The following is a 22,472-nucleotide window of genomic DNA, read 5'->3' as shown; positions in this document are numbered from 1 at the left end:
TGTTTTTTTGTTTGTTTGTTTTTGAGACGGAGTCTTGCTCTGTCGCCCAGGCTGGAGTGCAGTGGCGCGATCTCAGCTCACGGCAAGCTCCGCCTCCCGGGTTCATGTCATTCTCCTGCCTCAGCCTCCCGAGTAGCTGGGACTACAGGCGCCTGCCACCTCGCCCAGCTAATTTTTTGTATTTTTAGTAGAGACAGGGTTTCACCGTGTTAGCCAGGATGGTCTCGATTTCCTGACCTTGTGATCTGCGCAACTCGGCCTCCCAGAGTGTTGGGATTCCAGGCGTGAGCTGCTGTGCCCGGCCAATAAATTTGTTTTCTAAAATTTACATATAGAAGTATTATAGACAGTCTACTATTGAGCCAGTCCACTACTGTTGAACATTTAAATAGTTTTCAATTTTCACTATTAAATACCATGAAAAACATATTGTACCTAAATCTTTATACGTATCTGATTATCTGCATAAGCGAAATCCCTAGAAGTAGAACTTCTGGGTCAAAGGTCATATATAGTTTAGGGATTTTAAAAAAATAATATGCTGCCAACTGGCTATTCCCACAAGTTGTCCCAATTTATATTCCTTCCAGCCATTCACAGCAGTTCCAAAACACTTCATATTAGTTGAGGAACACATGGAATTTTTTGCTTAGAAGATTTCACATATATACTTTTCATGACAGGAATCTGCTATTAACATTTTCCTTTTTCTCTTTAATGGAATCAGGTCATTGCATTCTAACAGAAGTGACCTTTTGCTTTTATATATATCAGTAACTGAAGCAATACAAGACCTCCTCCCTCTTTTTAATTCCTACATTTTTTTTCTGCATACTTCCTTTTAAGAGTTTACATTTTTAAAAACACCTTTATTGATCTCTTTGACTGTATATATCAGTGGTATCCCCTCTTCCCCCACAAAAGTGAAATGAGTCTTTTAGGTTCTTAGGAAGTTTTAAGACACTATGAACTCCTCTAGGAATTTAACCACTAACCTGAGAATTAAGTCCTTGGCTTTCTCAGATATAGGTACCTCTGGAGGAAATACCAGAGTTTCTTTCCAGTTCATCACTTTTCTGTATGTTTCTTGAGGTGTTTCAGAGCAGAAAGGTGGATATCCTATGTATGAAATAAATAAAAAATGTTTCATCAGCTTTGTGATCAGTGAAGTTTATACCCACCAAACATGTGCTACAAGAAACCAAACAACCCTGAGTGCTCTATTTAACAGTCAAAAATGCCACCATTCATCAATTTACAATCACATTGCTAATAAAGTCAATAAAATAAAGGATTGAAAGCACTGCCTCCCCTTTTACCTGAAAAGCTATGTAGATAACCACTTTTATATGTGGGAGTTTGGGTTAAATACCCACCTTCCTGAAACAGGACCCATGGAGAGCTCACTGGTACTGATCAGTATGTATTTAACATTGGGGGAATGTCAGAATTAAGTTTAAAAGACTTCAAATATTTTAGTCAATGATATCTATAATATGTTCAAACAATGGCACTCAAGGAAATGTATATATTTTGTACATAAATAAATGATAAAACATACCTATTAGCATTTCATACATAATCACTCCCAAAGACCACCAGTCACACAATTTGTTGTAACCAGTCTGCATGAATACTTCTGGAGCAATGTAATCTGGTGTCCCAACTGTGGAATATGCCTACAAAGGAGCAACTTGTCAAACCAGCATTCTTAACCTTTAAAAAATAGCTATCTGAGCATGGCTTACTACTGGAAAAAGCAATATATAGAGGAGTTAAATTTTCACTTGTATTTATTTTGCATGTTTATCATGTGCAAGGCTTAGTGGTAGGCAGTGAGTCAGATAATATATTATAGACTACTATTTTTCAGTCTGTTTACTTTCCTGAGGGAATGCTGAATTAGTTCTCCTTTCATCACTTAGTTGAACAAATATTTATAGAGTGTCCATATGTGCCAGACATTTTATAAGAATATATCATTTCTGCCCCCACAAGAAGCTCAGTTAAGTTATTTATATATATAGCCTTCAGTCTATTTCAAAAAGAATGAAAAAGTTGAACCTAGAAGACCTGGCTGCCCCACTCACTACTAATGTGTTCTTGGGCAAATTATTCAAATTCTCTGAGGCTCAGCTTCTGCTTACATAAAACTGGAATAATAATACCTGCCCTAATAGAGTTGATATGAAGATGAAACAATAAACGGCATATGTTTTGTAAACTACAAACTACAAAAATAAGCATGAGGTATTTTCATTATAAACGTAATTCCAGGGTACTGCTTATCCATTAGGAAGCTATGCAGTTTTTAATTCTTAATTCATATAAAATCTTACAAAAATGATTTCTACAAGGCAGTAATTCTCAACTAGGGGTAGTACTCTTGGGGCCATGGCAAAATGTAGGACCACAGATTTTGTCATCTCAGTGACACAACTGGCATTTACAGGGCAGGGGATCCAGGTGCTAAAGAAATTTCCTGCCCCAAACACTGAGTCCTCTCTACTTCTCCCTTGGGAAACACTCGATCTAAGGCTTGGCAACTACTGGCCATGAGAATAATAAAACACACACCTGAGTAATCACCTATGAATATTTTGTAAATAGAGGGGTACAGAATTCCCCCACCATAATTTTAAGCAGTATTCAGTTTTTCCCTTCTAAAAATAGGGAATATTGCCAATTATTCTCAATTGCAAAACCTGATCTAAAATTGACACATTTTAAAAGTAGAAGAAAGTTTTTCTCCTTAATGTGTAACTCAATACATTTAAAAATACTGAAATGTTTTTACAAGCATAGGAAGTTTGCAGTTACTTAGGTTAATGAGATAATAAGCTCAATAATGCAAAGGTCATTTTATTTGGTTTTAGAGGGTATTAGCCTATTATTTTTCAGTCTATTTACTTTCCTGAGGGAATGCTGAATTAGTTTTCCTTTCATCATTTGGTTAAACAAGTATTTATAGAGTATCTGTATGTACCAGGCATTTTATAAGAAATGAGAAAAACAAAATCCTAAGGCACATTCTTAACCTGTAGACTGTTCATGGACCATGTTAACAGGACAAAGGGAAAGAGGAGAAAGGGGAAGCAATTCTTCTATTTGCTCAGTTATAGAAAGGAAATAGTATGGGGTTAAAAATAATGTAATTCTATATTAAAGGAGTAATTAAATTTATCTGTGGCAAAGCCAGCTTTTTCAAATTTTATCTGTTTTATTGTAACACTGTTTACATCCCAAACTTCCTGTTTACTTTGTCTATAAAGAAGTTTTTAGAAACTCACAACCACCTTACTTGCTGATTGATATTTGTTGTATCAGGATTTGTAACACAGTTATGAAAAATGGAAAAATAGAAATCACAAGGCATTCATTACAATTGCATTCATCTCAGTGAGTTTTATTTAAAGTGCTAATTACTAGTAAACAGCTTACTTGTAGGTATGCTCAGTAAACTACTCTAAAGTTATAAAGTAAAAACCAACACTTTGCTTTACAGGCAAGGAAACTTAACAGAGAAACTAAGAAAACTGTGTGATCCCAGAGCAAGTGCTATCATTGTTATGAAGTAAATACTAATTATTATAAAGATAAAAATAATCAAGTTAAAACCAGGTAAGATTTTAGGACCAAGGCACAAAATTCTCTTAAAAACTGGTTGACTCACCAGTTGTCTCCTGTTCTTCTTCCAAGTTTCTGCTTTCCTCTTTGAGTTCATATTCTGAAATGCTAATTTCAACAATATGGAATTGTAATCACAAGGGAAAAATGCTCTCCACAAAAACAAAATACATATACATCTAAAACACAGTGGATTAAGGAGTGGGAAAAGGGAAAGAACCTTCCGTTCTCTACAGTATCTTAACCAGGGGAAAAAAGAAAAACAACAACCAAACTTACAGAAGTCACTTGGTGGGTTGTGTGTGAGATTTCTATAAAATTCAGTCCTGTGAGCTTTCTTTAATCCCGTACATAAACCAAAATCAGATAATTTTACATGACCCTAAAAAAAAATCCAGTAAAATTAGATCATATTAACTTTGAAAACAAAAAGCCTTATTATAAACTCCTCCATTAAATGGCAATTATAATAAAAATTCTTAGCTTGGGATTTATACACGTAAAATGTAAAATTTTAAGTATCTGATGATGATTTTTAAAAGTAGAAAATGGAGGGAGATTAAAAAAGAGCCATATTCCGTGTTGTCATTTCATTCCCAAGTCCTCTCCTAGTACCTTATCATATAATGTTGTTTAGCAATATTCTAAATTGCAGTTGCTGATTTCCATTCACAAAATCAGCTCTACTGCTCTAAAAAATAATCAACAGCCTAGTAATTCACCGGTTTATTCACATGCCTTGGCATCCAATAAAAGGTTGTCTGGCTTAATATCCCGATGGATGAAACCCAACTGGTGGATCGCATCTATTGCCAGAACAGTCTCTGAAATGTAGAACTGTGTTTCCTCTTCTGTCAAGGTGTCTTTCTTCATTAGCAATGTCATCATGTCACCTAAATAAAGGAAAGTCAAATATATTATTATTGAAAATGCCTCAAAGGTGGAATACCTTGTAAAAGCTTTCGTGTTTTTTTTTTTTTTTTTTTTTTTGGAGACAGAGCCTCACTCTGTTGCCTGGGTTGGAGGGCAGTGGTGTGATCCTGGCTCACTGCAACCTCTGCCTCCTGGGTTCAAACAGTTTTCATGCCTCAGCCACCCAAGTAGCTGGGATTACAGGTGTGCACCACCACACCCAGCTAATGTTTGTATTTTTAGGAGAGATGGGGTTTTGCCATGTTGGCCAGGCTGGTCTCAAACTCCTGGTTTCAAGCTATCTGCCTGCCTTGGCCTCCCAAAGTACTGGGATTACAGGCATAAGCCACCATGCCCAGCTAGCTTTCCTGAGTTTGCATTTTATGATCTACCCAGTATATTTCTAACCATATCTTGGGCCAAATAAAAGTCCTATTGCATAAGCAGAAGTTTCATGACTTTTAATGGTTTTAAGGCAGAGACCATGTGCAATCAAATCACAAAAGAGCTGATAATGAAGTAATATCTACCACTCAACTTCTAGAATTAACTGCTGAGGAAAATGTCAAACTGTGCAAAAAAATCAGAATAAGTGCACCTGGAAACCAAATATATTCTTTTAGAGTTTAGTGGGACATTATCCCACTAAAAAAGGCACCTGCAGACATTCTTTTATTTTCAAGGAATTTTAAAAGTTTTAACAGTTTTAACTGTTGTAAACACTGGTGCACTTACAACACAGAATTGACAACTGATTACATTTTTTTCATATATTTTTTGAGGCTTTAAAAAAAATAGGGGGCCAGGGACAGTGGCTCACACCTGTATTCCCAACACTCTGGGAGGCTGAGGTGGGTGGATCACTTGAGGTCAGGAGTTTGAGACCAGCCTGGCCAACATGGTGAATCCCCATCTCTACTAAATACAAAAAAAATTAGCTGGGCATGGTGGTGGGCACCTGTAATCCCAGCTACTCAGGATGCTGAGGCAGGAGAATTGCTTGAACCCAGGAGGCAAAGGTTGTAGTGAGCCAAGATCACACCACTGCACTCCAGCCTAGGCAACAGAGGGAGACTTCATCTCAAAAAATAAAAATTAAAAAAACAAAACAAAACAAAACAAAAACCAGAATTCTTTGCCCTCCATTGCCATTCTTTTCCCCTTGCCCTCTTTGCTGAGCAATGATTAAACCTCTTTTCTTTATAAATTACACCATCTCCGGTATTTTTTTTTTTTTTTTGAGACATAGTCTCGCTGTTTCGCCCAGGCCGGACTGCAGTGGTGCTATCTCGGCTCACTGCAAGCTCCGCCTCTGGGGCTCACACCATTCTCCTGCCTTAGCCTCCTGAGTAGCTGGGACTACAGGCACCCGCCACTGCGCCCGGCTAATTTTTTGTATTTTTAGTAGAGACGGGGTTTCACCGTGTTAGCCAGGATGGTCTTGATCTCCTGACCTCGTGATCCACCCGCCTTGGCCTCCCAAAGTGCTGGGATTACAGGCGTAAGCCACCGCACCTGTCCAGTCTCAGGTATTTTTTGTAACAACACAACTTATAACAACTATAACAATCTAATTATATACAGTGAACCCAGAACGGTAATATTTAAAATGTGCTAACTTTATCATTCCTTCAAAACAATCTGTTTTGTGGTAAAAATGAGCATCAATATGGTAGTAAATATTTTTAAACTGTGACTATGTAAAGCCTCAGAGCAAAGAATATAAAAGTAAACCTCACCAATAAAATTATTATTGCATATAAAGATGTGCTTGTATCAGTCTGTCATTGACACAATGTTTGCTTTTACCTCCAGGGAGAAATTCCATGATTAGATAAAGATTCCTCTTATCCTGAAAGCTGTAAAACATCTTCACCACCCAGGCACCATCTGCTTCTACCAAAATATCTCTTTCTGCTCGGATATGGGCCACCTAGATGAATATATTTTTGAAAAAAATAATCGTAAATACATCACACATTTGTCAAACTCATCTCTTACACTTATGCATCCATAACAGTTAATGAAGGAAAGATGGAGTTTAAGAAGATTTGATACATATATGAATGTTCACATTCTCATCAACTATGGAGAACCTCAAGAAATAGTTTATTTTAGCTTATATCTTTAGGTCTGAAAAGGTGAGGTCAACAGGTATATTACGTGAAGCTAAGGCCTCTGAGGTAGAGCAAGAATCAGTCTAACAACTTTTTAACCAGAATCTCTACCCAGCCTAGGATACTGGCTTTGTCATATAAATTTAGGGTACTAGTGTGATTAAAAGTAGTAAGCAGGGCCGGGCACAGTGACTCACGCCTGTAATCCCAGCACTTTGGGAGGCCAGGGCAGGCGGATCATGAGGTCAGGAGATCGAGACCATCCTGGCTAAAACAGTGAAACCCCGTCTCTACTAAAAATACAAAATATTAGCCGGGCATGGTGGCACACACCAGTAGTCTCAGCTACTCAGGAGGCTGAGGCAGGAGAATCGCTTGAACCCGGGAGGCGGAGGTTGCAGTGAGCCGAGATCGCATCACTGCACTCCAGCTTGGTGACAGAACGAGACTCCATCTCAAAAAAAAAAAAAAAGGAGTAAGCAATGCCCTGTAAATTGGTACAGCAAACCTAAGCTTGGCTAAAAATAGCAAACTATTTTTAATTGTTAAACAAAGGTCCCAGCTTGATCATTATTTGGTGTTTTTTAAAGAAACAGTAAGAATTATAGTAACTTTATATTATATTAAGTTATTGTTATAATATAAAACCTCTATCATATCTATAAATGTTAGCTAAAGCAAATTTGTGTAACTTTTGGGGATTTTGCCACTGATTTCTCAGACATATAATTACTAGAGATACTATCATGTGAAAATGTATTTATAGACTGGAAAATTTTATAAACTGGATAATTTATGGAGTTGGTGTAACTGGTCAGTTTGCAGATGCTTTTGCATTAATATATTTACACACTTTTTCCCAAGGTTAATAATAAGATTTGATTTATGCTTTTGCCATTTTCATTGTGCAACGTTATAAACTCTGGTCCAAAGCACATGAGAACATACATTTGTAAACCTTTCTATGATAATAAAATATGATCTGCTTAAAGTGTCATATTTGGAATTACTCCTAGTGCAGTAAATATTCTGAGATCAAAGCATAAGAGTTGAGGAGTAAGAACTTGTTTTCTGGCATGAAAATACTTTATAATTTCTATAGATCTGTTTCATTAAGTGAAAAGTGGTAGCAAGAGTGCCTACCTGTTACCTTTCATGAAGCAATTTAAGGTGGTAAGGAAAAGCCCTAAACTTTGGTGTTGCATCTTGTGTGTAAGGAAAACAACTACAACATAAACATGGCTTGATTATTTTTAAATGGTTTAAAGCCAAATTACAGGATCTCTTTCCAAAACAGGATCCAAAGGTTGGAAAGTATGACCTATGGTAATCAGGTACAACAACAGTGGGGAAATCAGTTGGTATTTAATTTTGTGGGGGTGGTTTGCATTAAAATAAATGTGATAAAAGTTAAAATATTGATGTATTAGAAGTGAGTAGAAAAAAGCTTTCTAAAACAAAATCCAGTGGTAACAAATGCAAATTAATTTACACAGGGGTAAAAAACAACCCCAAAATGCAAAAGCAACTAGATGTTAGGCTACGGTGAGATTTCTGCCCCCCACCTCCCCACAGGAAAGAGCAGTGGTCCAGAGGCTCCTTAACTTCCCGCAAAATATTGTAGACCAAGGGCTGTTCAGTACAGATGTAACGCAAGTCATGTATGTAATTTTTAAATTTTCTAGAAGCCACATACAGAGTGAAATTATTTTTAATACAGTTTATGTAACCTAATATATCCAAATATTATCACCTTAGTATGTAATCAGTATAAAAATCATTGAAATATTTTATGTTTTTTGTTTTTTTGTTTTTTTTTTTGCACCAAGTCTTATTTGCTGGATATCTCAATTTGCGCCCAGTAGACACATGTGGCTGGTGTCTACACTACAGCTGGAACTAACTGCTTCCTTCTGTCCTTCCTATTATACCCTAGTAGGACTAATCCCATTATGGCTAAGTTAGATTCCTGTTGACCTCCCTGTCTCTGAGGCTATGCATCTTTACCCACATCCTTATTGCCATCATTATCTTTTTTTTTTTTCTTCCTTTTTGTGGAGAACGGGGTCTCGCTACATTCCCATCATTATCTATAGTTCTCTAATCCAACTCAGTATCTCAACCTTCCTTGCCTTCCAAACCTCTTCCCTCTGGAGAATCATAGCCTGTCATCAACAAAATCCCCTATAACCCTGTCTCCTGATGGTTCCTATTACCTTCTTACCCTAACTGAAACTAGGGTGAAAAATCATCCAGCTATGCCAATGGATTTCACTTTAAATTCATGACTGCAAATCTCAATGAGCCTTCAACTGCATTTCCTTAGCAGGTCTGCTTTCCTGTACCTGAAAATGACCATTTCACAATTTCCCTCCTTAAATATTCAAAAAGCCATCCCTCCTTTACTCGAAGCCACCCCTTGTAACTGCATTAAGGCACAGGAAGCAGGGAGAGAGCCCAGAATATTTACAAGATTACAGATTTTAGAAATATGTAAAATCAGCAAATTTTCAGGAGACTAGTTTTGATTATCTGATATGTGATAGGGATTCTGGGAGCCGAGAACTGTCCTTTATTTTCATTGTAGTCAGAAAAGGAGGTATTTCAGAAGGTATGGACTGAATGTTCATGCATCTACAAAATTCATAGAGTAAAGCTTTAATCTCCATTGAGGCTGTATTTGGAGACGGACCCTTAGGGAATTAAGGTTAATTAATGAGGTCATAAGGGTGGAATTAATATCCTTATAAGAAGAGACACCAGAGAGTTCTCACAGGAGTGTGTGTCCCCTCACACACCAAGGAAAGGCCATGTGAAAACTTAGTGACAAGGTGGCCATCTGCAAGCCAGGAAGAGAGGCCTCACCAGAAACCAAAACCTGCCCAAACTTTCATTTTTGACTTGTAGCCTCCAGAACTGTGAGAAAATAAGTTTCTGTTGTTTAAGCTAATCAGCCTGTTGTGTTCTGTTATGGAAGTCTAAGCAGACTAATACATAGATTATAAATTTAGAAGAAACCTTAAAAGAATTGAGAAACACTAAAACAGGCTACCAAAAAATTAATAGCTTATGTAGTAAGATGTGTAAATTGCTTCTTAAAAATTCTAATATAAACACTCTTAACACCACGTCAGTGGATGCTCCTTTATATTACGTGTGTTAAAGAACTCATACCTGCTCTTTTTCAAGCATATCAGCCTTTCTCAATATCTTCATTGCATAGATATGGCCTGTATCTTTCTTCTGGACCAACCGCACCTAAAAGATAAAAACAGTCACTACTATTTGTTCAGGAATGAAAAGTAGCTTCCCTTAAAGAAAGCAGAATTTGCCAGTGTTGGTATTTCAGGAATTTTATATAAATATATATATATATATATATACACACATACATACATATTTTTTTGAGATAGCGTTTCACTCATGTCGCCCAGGCTGGAGTGCAATGGTGGGATCTCAGCTCACTGCAACTTCTGCCTCCCGGGTTCAAGCGATTCTCCTGCCTCAGCCTCCCAAGTAGCTGGGATTACAGGCGCCCACCACCACGCTCAGCTAATTTTTGTATTTTTAGTACAGACGGGATTTCACTGGCCACGCTGGTCTCGAACTCATGACCTCAGGCAATCCACCCGCCTCGGCCTCCCAAAGTATTGGGATTACAGGCGTGAGCCACTGCACCCAGTCAGGAATTATATTTTAACACATATTTTAAATTATCTTAAGATACATATTTGCAGCAGTAGTGACTTTTAAAAAGAAGCACACCTCAGCTTAAGGAGATTTTGGGCTGAGACAATGGGGTTTTCTAGATATACAGTCATGTCATCTGCAAACAGGGACAATTTGACTTCCTCTTTTCCTAATTGAATACCCTTTATTTCCTTCTCCTGCCTAACTGCCCTGGCCAGAACTTCCAACACTATGTTGAATAGAAGTGGTGAGAGAGGGCATCCCTGTCTTGTGCCAGTTTTCAAAGGGAATGCTTCCAGTTTTTGCCCATTCAGTATGATATTGGCTGTGGGTTTGTCATACATAGCTCTTATTATTTTGAGATACGTCCCATCAATACCTAATTTATTGAGAGTTTTTAGCATGAAGCGTTGTTGAATTTTGTCAAAGGCCTTTTCTGCATCTATTGAGATAATCATGTGGTTTTTGTCTTTGGTTCTGTTTATATGCTGGATTACATTTATTGATTTGCGTATATTGAACCAGCCTTGCATCCCAGGGATGAAGCCCACTTGATCATGGTGGATAAGCTTTAACTTCAGCAAAGTCTCAGGATACAAAATCAATGTACAAAAATCACAAGCATTCTTATACACCAATAACAGACAAACAGAGAGCCAAATCATGAGTGAACTCCCATTCACAATTGCTTCAAAGAGAATCAAATACCTAGGAATCCAACTTACAAAGGATGTGAAGGACCTCTTCAAGGAGAACTACAAACCACTGCTCAATGAAATAAAAGAGGATACAAACAAATGGAAGAACATTCCATGCTCATGGGTAGGAAGAATCAATATCGTGAAAATGGCCATACTGCCCAAGGTAATTTATAGATTCAATGCCATCCCCATCAAGCTACCAATGACTTTCTTCACAGAACTGGAAAAAACTAAAGTTCATATGGAACCAAAAAAGAGCCCGCATCGCCAAGTCAATCCTAAGCCAAAAGAACAAAGCTGGAGGCATCACACTACCTGACTTCAAACTATACTACAAGGCTACAGTAACCAAAACAGCATGGTACTGGTACCAAAACAGAGATATAGATCAATGGAACAGAACAGAGCCGTCAGAAATAACGCCACATATCTACAACTATCTGATCTTTGACAAACCTGAGAAAAACAAGAAATGGGGAAAGGATTCCCTATTTAATAAATGGTGCTGGGAAAACTGGCTAGCCATATGTAGAAAGCTGAAACTGGATCCCTTCCTTACACCTTATACAAAAATCAATTCAAGATGGATTAAAGCCTTAAACGTTAGACCTAAAACCATAAAAACCCTAGAAGAAAACCTAGGCATTACCATTCAGGACATAGTCATGGGCAAGGACTTCATGTCTAAAACACCAACAGCAATGGCAACAAAAGCCAAAATTGACAAATGGGATCTAATTAAACTAAAGAGCTTCTGCACAGCAAAAGAAACTACCATCAGAGTGAACAGGCAACCTACAAACTGGGAGAAAATTTTCGCAACCTACTCATCTGACAAAGGGCTAATATCCAGAATGTACAATGAACTCCAACAAATTTACAAGAAAAAAACAAACAACCCCATCAAAAAGTGGGCGAAGGACAGGAACAGACACTTCTCAAAAGAAGACATTTATGCAGCCAAAAAACACATGAAAAAATGCTCACCATCACTGGCCATCAGAGAAATGCAAATCAAAACCACAATGAGATACCATCTCACACCAGTTAGAATGGCAATCATTAAAAAGTCAGGAAACAACAGGTGCTGGAGAGGATGTGGAGAAATAGGAACACTTTTACACTGTTGGTGGGACTGTAAACTAGTTCAACCCTTGTGGAAGTCAGTGTGGCGATTCCTCAGGGATCTAGAACTAGAAATACCATTTGACCCAGTGATCCCATTACTGGGTATATACCCAAAGGACTATAAATCATGCTGCTCTAAAGACACATACACACGTATGTTTATTGCGGCATTATTCACAATAGCAAAGACTTGGAACCAACCCAAATGTCCAACAATGATAGACTGGATTAAGAAAATGTGGCACATATACACCATGGAATACTATGCAGCCATAAAAAATGATGAGTTCATGTCCTTTGTAGGGACATGGATGAAATTGGAAATCATCATTCTCAGTAAACTATCGCAAGAACAAAAAACCAAACACCGCATATTCTCACTCATAGGTGGGAATTGAACAATGAGAACACATGGACACTGGAAGGGGAACATCACACTTCGGGGACAGTTGTGGGGTGCGGGGAGGGGGGAGGGATAGCATTGGGAGATATACCTAATGCTAGATGACGAGTTAGTGGGTGCAGCGCACCAGCATGGCACATGTATACATATGTAACTAACCTGCACATTGCACACATGTACCATAAAACCTAAAGTATAATAATAATAAAAAAAAAAAAAAAAGCACACCTCTCCAAAAGCTCCTCTTCCTATAACTTTCAGAGACTCAAAGTCATCCAAGCCAAGTCTGGTCCTTTTGAGCCGTAAGAACTCTGTTTCTTTGCGAGCGTGTTGTGATCGACGTAACTTTTTCTATTAAAAAAAGATAATTTAAACGGATGATTTTATAATCAGGTTGTTTTGACGGAGCTTCTAGTATTAAAAGATGATACACGTAAAAATAAATGATAGCACTAATATGTAATATACTATTAGGCTAAAACAATGTAAAGCAAACTTTTTAAAATTTTTAACAATTGATAAATCGTTACTCTTGAGGTGGACTCCATTAAATATGTAATTTAGTCCATCATATTTGTCTATATATATATGTATAACATTCTTTCATCTATATGGTAACTTAATTCCATAAATAAAAATTAAATATTAGTAAATGTTAATCGTATTCTGATACTGATTTTTATTCTGTCAGGAAATCTGCTTTGCTTCAATTCCTTAATTTCCAAGGTTGCTCTTTCACAACTACTGAGACTTGTGACAATAAAATAACATAATGGTAGTGTTTCCAAAGAGATTTACTTGTGGTAGAATTTACTCTTGGGCAAATTTTAATAAACTGCTTGAGACTTGGCATACAACTTCCTGAAAATATAAAATTGCAAAAACAATTACAAGAAGAAGTCATTAAAATATCCAAGTTGGTAATTGCATAACTGATTCTACAAAGACCACAAAAAATAACTTCCATTAATAAGCAACACTGTGAAATACCTGCAGGTTACATTTGGAACAGGCATTTATTTTATTGTTCTAAACTTCACTTTTCACCCTCACCAATCAAAATTCTGTTTTTTGACATAGCTCCTAGTAGAGGAAACACTAAGTGAAAAAGAAACAATATCAGTGAAAAAATTTAACTCCTGTTCATCTTCAACTGAATCCTGTCAAGCTTTTAGTGGTTCAGTTTGCAGGGACAGACAAATCAAAATGACAGTAACAGCTTAGAAACATTGCTTCTAAATGCAGCTCATGGTATAGCCTCTCCCTACTCCTGTGTATATCTGTTTTTAAAAGGGTTAGGTGAACTATTAATTAGAAATATGTATGTAAACATGTATTATCAATGCAATGGAATTCTGATACTTCTAACAAAGTTAATCTAAGAAGATGAAATCAAGAAATGTCTTCAAACAGCTAAATGAAGTTATACAGTAAGGCACACCAATGGTGTAAATTATGACAGTAATGAAGATAAAAATCAAGTACACAAATTAACAGGCTTTGCCTCATGTCTTTTTTTAATGTCTTTAATGTCTTTTTTAAAATGTCTTTTTCCACATCTGATATTGATTATAAAATACAATGGTACTATGGAAAAAGTAAGCAAGCAACAATGAAAGATAATTTTTTTCAGTAAGAAGTGAGGCGATAAGCCGGGTGTGGTGGCTCACACCTATAATCCCAGCACTTTGGGAGGCCGAGGTGGATGGACCATGAAGTCAGGAGATCGAGACCATCCTGGCCAACATGGTAAAACCCCGTCTCTACTAAAAATACAAAAATTAGCTGGGCGTGGTGGCATGCACCTATACTCAGGAGGCTGAGGCAGGAGAATCGCTTGAACCTGGGAGGCAGAGGTTGCAGTGAGCTGAGATCCCGCCATTGCACTCCAGCCTGGGTGACAAGACCGAAACTCCATCTCAAAAAAATATGTGTGTGTGTGTGTGTGTATAAAATTCCTGAAATACCAACACTGGCAAATTTGTGCTTTCTTTAAGGGAAGCTACTTAAATATCAGTTTAACGGAGCTAAAATTACATTGATATAATTAAGAAAACAAATGTGGCCTAAAACAATAGTGAAGACTATATTTTGCTGCTTTTCACATAAATGCAATGACAAATACCCTTTTTTGCACATAGGTGTTCAAAAATACCTTTTGAATAATAAAAAAATAAATTACTAGTAAAACAAAAGATAGCTCTAAAAAGTATCTGATTTTAAATTTTAAAACTAATTTTTAAAAGGCCACTTGGTGGCACTATAGTATCATGTCCTTTAAGGAAGTAGTGAGGAGGGTTTTTTTTTTAATTACATAAATGAATAAGTGTAAGAATTTTGAAAGTATTTTGAATCTCTCCCTTTATAGATTATAAAACAGTACAGTTGGATATAGTTGCAGAAATCCTGCTTAATCTGAATGGAAAAGATGACCTCACTTTACACAGTTTCATAAATTGTCTAGTAGTTTGTATAATGCAGCACTCACACAATTTATGTGGTTTGGGCACAGCCATTTAATAGCAAAAAGAGAGAGTCACAAGTGTATGGAACACATAATTCTATAAAAATGAGCATCACCTATAACATTGTTACATTACTTAAAAAAAATCGATTCCATGATTTTAGTCTTAGAATCAGTGTTGCAGTCCAGAGGCAGCTGAAGCAAATTCATGTTAAAAAAAAAAAATTGGTGAAAAAGCCTGTTGATATATCTACTCACAACCTGTATAGATTAAGTAGCCTTGAAAGACAAACAGTATCCTTGTGGTAATCGCATCCTTTCCTCTTCAAAGAAGACAATAAAAATCTGTGGACAGCTTAACATTTCACGACTCTTTTATAGCTTGAACTTGCCTATTTAGTTTTTCATTAGAGTAAATAACATTCCATGTTGGATGGGATTTTCTTAAGTGAGATGAAACTAGGAAGTGATTTTCTTCCTTTCTCCATTCCTTTTTATATAGGTGTTCCTCAAACTCTCGATCTGTAGGGTGGCCAGTATTTGTGTAAGACAGACAGTGCATACAAAAGTTTTCAGATGAAAAGGGTTCAGCTAGCAACTTTATCTATTTTATTTTTATGAAACAATTTTATTTTTTATCAAACCCACCCCATATAAAGATGCTGTAACATACTTTATATTAAGGTTGAGAGAGCTTGTCTATTTTACAGAATTTGATATAATCCAGGCTGTAGCATGGAGCCTAATAATAAGCACTTGTGGAATTCAAAACATTTTTACAGAAAAACATTAGAAGTTTTATAAACTGGTATTATGGGCCACTGACTATTTTTATGGAAAAATCATCTATTTTCTACAATTTATTCAGAAAAATTAGAGAAAATAGCTGTAAATGTAGTCAGTACTTGCTGATGCAGACCAGAAGTTGCAAAAAGGAAGCTACAAACTACATTCAACCTACAGATATATTTGATTTGGACTGGAAGTTGTTTTTCAAAAGCAGGTGATTGGTTATTCTGCAAAAAAAGTCCAGATTACTAGCTTCTCTGGAAAAACAGGGCCTTGGCCACAGGGGCCAATGGTAGCAATCCTCTTTAGATGAGCCTTGGTTCCCTAATTTGTCAGTCCCCACACCACTGATGCGAGTCCCCAGGAGGCATGTCCAAGTGGGCTGGGACTCTTACTACAGCAATGTGAAAAGTGGCATGTCTTTGCTAACAGATAAGCTGTAAGGATCAATATTTAAGAAAATAATATTTTTTAAAAAGGAAAAATATTAATCTATTTCTTTGTGGAAGCAAAAAAAAATCATATAAGTTGAATATGTAAACAAAGTATATCTGGATCAAAAGAATATAACCCTAGATGCCACTATGAAACCAACCTGGCCAGCTTGTCTCACTTCTGTTGCCTGCTTAGTGTTTGGGCATCTGTTTTTGCAGTCTCTTCCCTACACTTCAAATTAAGATCTTATGTTTAAGATTTCTATATCAATATAATGATGTATAATATATAAATGCAATTATATGGTTATTAATTATAAGAAATTTATAATTCTAACTTTAAAATGTGGAAAGATATGCTCAGTCTTATTTTTTCTCTATAGATTGGGATACAGATTTAAATCACTACCTTTCTCACTATGATGAGAGATTTAATAGCTCAATAAATGAGCTATTAAAATATTAATGACATGTAAATAATGAGAGATAATTTTAAATGTAAAAACATTTGAGTTTTCTAGATTGAGTCAACTGATTAACAAAGTTACCACCTTTAGTATAAGTCATAAAATATTGTATTTGATTTAAACATTGCAACTATAAGGAACAGGTACAGTCCTAGGAAAGGAACAGGGAAGATTAGACACTGATTTGATTTCAATTAATCATTTGATGACGGTCTACTCTTTAAATATAGAAACTCTTTTTTTTTTTTTTTTTTTTGAGACAGGCTCTCACTCTGTCACCCAGGCTGGAGTGCAATGGCATGATCTCAGCTCACTGCAGCCTTCGCCTTCTGAGCTCAAGTGATTCTCCCACCTTAGCCTCCTGAGTAGCTGGGACTGCACACACAGGACACCATGCTTAATTTTTAAAATTTTTTGTAGCGACCAGGTCTTACTATATTTCCCAGGCTGATCTTGAACTCCTGGGCTCAAGTGATCCTCCCATCCTGGCCTCCCAAAGTGCTGGGATTACAGGTGTGTGCCACTGCACTCAGCATGTTAAACTAATTAATCTAGGTTGTGACTCCCTATTGCCTAGTACTAAGTATACCTTTTTTAGTAAACTATTCTAAACCTAGCTTTCCATGGTGTGCTATCAACTTACCTCACTATTTCCTTTTATTGCACCCTTTATAGCTCAAATGTAAACTCATGATTTTGTATATGTATTATTTTGTATACATCTCTTACCTCTAATATAAATTCTACCCATTCTTTACAATTCAAATCAATTGTTACTTCTTCTATGAAACGTTTTCTGATCCTCTGAATTAGAGGAAAAATCTCTTTATTTTCGACATTCACCACATTCTATCATGTGTACATAGTTTTACACACACACACTCACTCACTCTCCCTCTCCTAATCTAAAACTCCTTGAGGGCGAAAGCCATTATTCGTTTATTCACCAAATATTTATTCTAGCTCTCTGCCAGAAAGCTGTGGAGATGTAATGCTCAACAAGATGTTACAGTGTCTAGCCTTTGGGAAGACTGTATTTTAAGGCTCCCATGAGGACAGGAACAGTAGAATACAGAAGGTACCTTGAGAGGTTAAGGAAGATTTCCCAGTGGAAGTGATGTCTGAAGTGAGGCCTAAAGCTGCTGCTTTGCCCAGGCTGGAGTGAAGTGACGTGATCATAGCTCATGGCAACCTCAAACTCTCAGGCTCAGGTGATCCTCCCACCTCAACCCTACCAAGTAGCTAGGACTACAGGCACGCACCACCATGCCCAGCTACTAAAGATTCTTGAAGAATAATGGGAGTTGGAGTAAGGAAGAGTTCCAAGCAGCAGAAAGAGCATGTGAAAAGGTCCACAGGCAAGACAGGGGACATCAAAGAACTTCATACTTGTCAGCGTGGGCGGCGGGTGACAAGAGGTGAGGCTAGAGAGAGATAAGCAGAGGCCAAGTAGTGAAGGTATACCAACTTTTTTTTTTTTTTAAGACAGAATCTTGCTCTGCCGCCCAGGCTGGACTGCAGTGGTGCGATCTCGGCTCACTGCAAGCTCCGCCTCCCGGGTTCACGCCATTCTCCTGCCTCAGCCTCCCGAGTAGCTGGGACTACAGGCGCCCGCCACAGCGCCGGGCTAATTTTTTTTGTATTTTTAGTAGTGACGGGGTTTCACCGTGGTCTCGATCTCCTGACTTCATGATCTGCCCGCCCCAGCCTCCCAAAGTGCTGGGATTACAGGCGTGAGCCACCGCACCCGGCCCAGGTATACCAATGTTAAAGAGCTTGCCCATATCCCGAGATAAGGGAGCCAGTGAAGGGTTATTAAGCAAAACAGTGACATGATCAAATCTATTTTTAGACCGATTACTCTAGCTGCAGTATGCAGAAAAACTGGGGGTGGGAAATAGGGAGACCAGTTGGGGACAGTTATTTTTCAGGTTAAAATATATGTATATGGTAGTTTAAACCAGGGTAATAGCACTGAACTAGAGAAATAGATAGCTTTAAAAGAATATTTAGAAAAAATTTTAGAAGAGCTAGCAATTGATTAATTCCTCCTGGAGCTTGCCTTTCTCATTCCACACACCTAAAATACACTCGGCAATGTTCTCTAAATACATGTTGTTGGAATTTAAGAAAAAAACAAAACTGCCTCCTTCTAAAGATATCAATAAAAGATATCCATGACAGCAACAAAGTAAGAAGCCCATATTCAAATGATAAAATCCACATTATTTAAGTTATAAAATACCTGATGTCAAATGAATGAAAAGTCACTGGGGGTGCTTTTTAATTATAGGTAATTACATTACCTCTTCATCTGCTAATCCTTCTTCTTCCATGGCCACTTCTAATTTCTTCTGCCTTTTCAAAGGAAAAAAAAAACTAAATTTTAAATACATTCCTAACTATTTCCACTTAAGAAATATACATTTATTTATTCAAGTTAACCACTTCAGCTTGCTAGGCTAAAAAAAAAAATCTTTCAAGTTGGATCAAGATAATCTCTAAGAATAGTTTTCTTTCTCAAAAAACAAACCCAGATTTTGCTTTCTCATACTGGCCAAATGAATAATTTACTTCTAAGGCTTACTTCATTCTCCTGCCTAAATGAAATGTTGGCAATGACTGATGTTCTAATATGGAAAACTCTGCTATTTAATGTTCAATCCACCAATATCATTAATATTTCCCAATGCTTATATTAGAAATATAAAAAGATGACTATACTGACTAAAAGTATAAAATTTTAAGGTAAATATCCCTGGTTCTAACACTTATTAGCTAAATGAGCTTGGCTAAGTCCCTCACTTAAACTCTAAGCTCAGTTTTCCTTAACTTATGAAGGAAAAATGTTCAATGCTATTGCATTTATTTTATTGTATTAAAATTATTTGAAAATTGGAAAGTCATACATGTGTGTTTTTAAAAACCCACCAGCAGCCAGGCGCGGTGGCTCACGCCTGTAATCCTAGAACTCTGGGAGGCCGAGGTGGGCAGATCACGAGGTCAGGAGATCGAGACCATCCTGGCTAACACTGTGAAACCCCATGTCTACTAAAAATACAAAAAAAATTAGCCGAGCATGGTGGCTGGCGCCCATAGTCCCAGCTACTTGGGAGGCTGAGGCAGGAAAATTGCTTGAACCTGGGAGGCGGAGGTTGCAGTGAGCCAAGATCGTGCCACTGCACTCCAGCCTGGGCGACAGAGTGAAACTCTGTCTCTAAATAAATAAATATTTTTTAAAAACCCACTAGCTACCAGAACATTCGCTTTTCTAGGTACAGCCAGGTTCAGTTATTCATTTTTTTTTAAACAGCGCCCTTGAAGTTAGTTAAGCTAAGCATCTTGGGTAAGGGCAGTGTGGATGAAGTAACTAAAACTAGAGAGATGGTTGTGGAACACATTTTCAACTCATTTCCAAGTGAGTATTAGTATTTTATTTCTATTGTATTGGTTTTCCCTAAATATAAACCTAGCGGAACTCCTCCTAATTAGTTCTGGAGTGTGTCAGAATAACAGTAACTTTTCAGGATTTAACTGAATGGGTATAAGGGTTAAGGATTGAAACCCTCCCACAACTTTTTGATACTTCTTATTCGTGGCTACATGTCCAAAGGTAAGCTTTTTTACTAAACCATCATTAAGATCACTTAGTTTTCCTTCTTATAGAAGATTTGTAACATTTAAAGCCTGTTGATACATCAGCACCCCACTGGAGAGGATGAGGCCTAAGAGCATATTCTCCACCACGTTTCCTCAGTGCTTGTCATAGGCACCTACCTTGGGGCTTATTACACTGATTTTTGTCTTTTGTTTATGCATTATTTCCCCTAGGCCCCAACCCTTAGACTAGAATAATCTCCTAACATCAGATTCTGTGCTGCCATCACCTACCCCTAGGCACTTCAGTGCTGCTTGTTAAATGATTTCCAGTTTTCTCCTCTGCAGAAAGAATCCAGAGAGTAAGAGGGCCATTATTCTGGGAGGAGCTATCAACATATAAACAACTTTATTCTTCCGTCAAATTTCCACTGTCCCTTTCCTCAGTTATTGCCAAGACTAACACTTCATGAAATCATTCCTCATTCTGGAAGAGATACAGTAACTTTTATCCATTTCTACCATATCTAAACAGGAAGATCCATGATTTCTGTTGTACCTTTTTTAAAAATAGTTTTCCACCTAAAATGCTCTTATGCTTTGCTCTGATTAAAAATTTATTGGGCTTATGCATTTATCCAATTAGTTAAGCCTTAAAAATACATCACATTTTCTTAAAAGTATAAGCTTTTAGAAAATATGAGCTGATTGTTTGACTTGACTTCCAGTGGCACCAAGCTGAGACTACTTTTTTTTTCAATAACGCAGATAATGTTATTGTTACTTTCCTTTATTTGGAAATAGAAAGCAAACTGAATTACTTTAACACTGCAGCAAGTAAAGACAATGAACCTTCGAAATTCTGATGAATTTTTTTAAGAGCCTGCTTTTTCTTCCTTGGTTCTCTTCTACTTTATTCACTCTCCCAGGATGATCTGATCACTTCCAGAGACTTTAATTACCCTTATAGTTCATTTAATTATTGATATATTTAGATTTTTATTTCTAACTTATTTTGTGCTATTTTGGTATTTCATTTTTTCCATTTTTGGTATTTCAGTTTTTCTTTCTCTCTTGCATTCTTTTGAACTGACTTTTTTTTTCTCATTCCAATTTTTTCCTTCTACTAGTCTGGAAATTACAAACTCTATTTTTATCATTTTATGGTTACTCTAGAACTTGTCAAACTCTGAAGCTAATCTCTATGCCCCTTCTACTAAGATCATTAAGAACACCTTAATTCTAATTACTTCTTTCCTGAATTATATTCTGCTGTTGGAAAATATTATAATTCTATTTTTTAATGTGTAAGATATTATCGCTATTATTTCTATTGATTTATATAATTTTTGTTGAGATTTATCCACCTACTTACCATTTAGATCTTCTATTGTGGTCACTTTCCTTCTACCTAAATGGAACCTTTTGGAATTTCTGCTGATGCTAACTCTTTTTTTGTTTGTTTGCCTCTGCTCCATTTTCGTTCCTCTCCTCCCTTTCAGAACTTTTAGAGATATGTCAACTCTTCTCATGATTCTCCATGTTTCTCAACTCTCTTTTCACATATTCCTATTTTAAGTTGATTTCTGAATAATTATTTTCCAGTTCACTAATTCTCACCATACCTGTATCTAATCTGCAGTTAAATCTGTCCAAAATTAAATAAGACTTTTCCTCTCTATTTCATTTAAACTGTACCACTCTCAGTTTGCCCAGGCATGAAATTTCAGAGGCAACATTGACTTATTTCCCTCACATTTCATATTTTCTAGTAGTCACATTTTGTCAATCTTTCTTACTTGTCAGTTCTCTGTTGTTGTTGTCACAGTTCTCATTCAAGCCTCCTTTCCATTTACCTGGACTACATCACTAGCCTTTCCTGTTTCTAATTCCCCACCCTGACCCCAAACCATTCTCTGTATCACAACTAAAGTTCCCTTCCAGAGAAACACTTGTTTTCATTTGATTCTTCTGCTAAAAAACATCCAAGGCTCTCCACTACCATGAAAAGAGCTACATTAACAAAGAATCCAAGGCTCCCAGCATGTTGAAATCTAGCACATCCTGCGCTTGAGCCAAACTGGACACTGCCTTACCTGGTGATTTCTTCTGTCTCTAATATCCTTCCCTCCTGCTCTTTTGC

General features: G+C 36.9%; 1 protein-coding gene across 5 annotated transcripts in view; it reads right to left on the bottom strand.

Annotated features, from left to right (window-relative positions):
* The window catches only part of STK38L (serine/threonine kinase 38 like), an 82,705-nt gene that overhangs the window by 6,097 nt on the left and 54,136 nt on the right, over positions 1-22,472 (bottom strand). For 3 of the 5 annotated variants that reach the window (XM_054442898.2, XM_063672536.1, XM_054442897.2), the window contains 9 exons: positions 19,039-19,090; positions 12,807-12,929; positions 9,831-9,914; positions 6,349-6,472; positions 4,366-4,520; positions 3,907-4,009; positions 3,674-3,735; positions 1,562-1,679; positions 996-1,119 (listed from right to left, as the gene is read on the bottom strand). In XM_054442898.2, coding sequence (XP_054298873.1) covers positions 996-1,119; positions 1,562-1,679; positions 3,674-3,735; positions 3,907-4,009; positions 4,366-4,520; positions 6,349-6,472; positions 9,831-9,914; positions 12,807-12,929; positions 19,039-19,090 — 945 coding nt within the window. The remainder of the gene's footprint in view (positions 1-995; positions 1,120-1,561; positions 1,680-3,673; positions 3,736-3,906; positions 4,010-4,365; positions 4,521-6,348; positions 6,473-9,830; positions 9,915-12,806; positions 12,930-19,038; positions 19,091-22,472) is intronic. The other 2 variants (XM_063672538.1, XM_063672537.1) reach the window with 1 other exon arrangement.

The sequence above is a fragment of the Pongo pygmaeus genome, chromosome 10 (genome assembly GCF_028885625.2).
Source record: "Pongo pygmaeus isolate AG05252 chromosome 10, NHGRI_mPonPyg2-v2.0_pri, whole genome shotgun sequence".
Lineage (NCBI taxonomy): Eukaryota > Metazoa > Chordata > Mammalia > Primates > Hominidae > Pongo > Pongo pygmaeus.
Note: the sequence above shows the minus strand (reverse complement) of the source record. Positions and strands in the feature narration are given on the sequence as shown.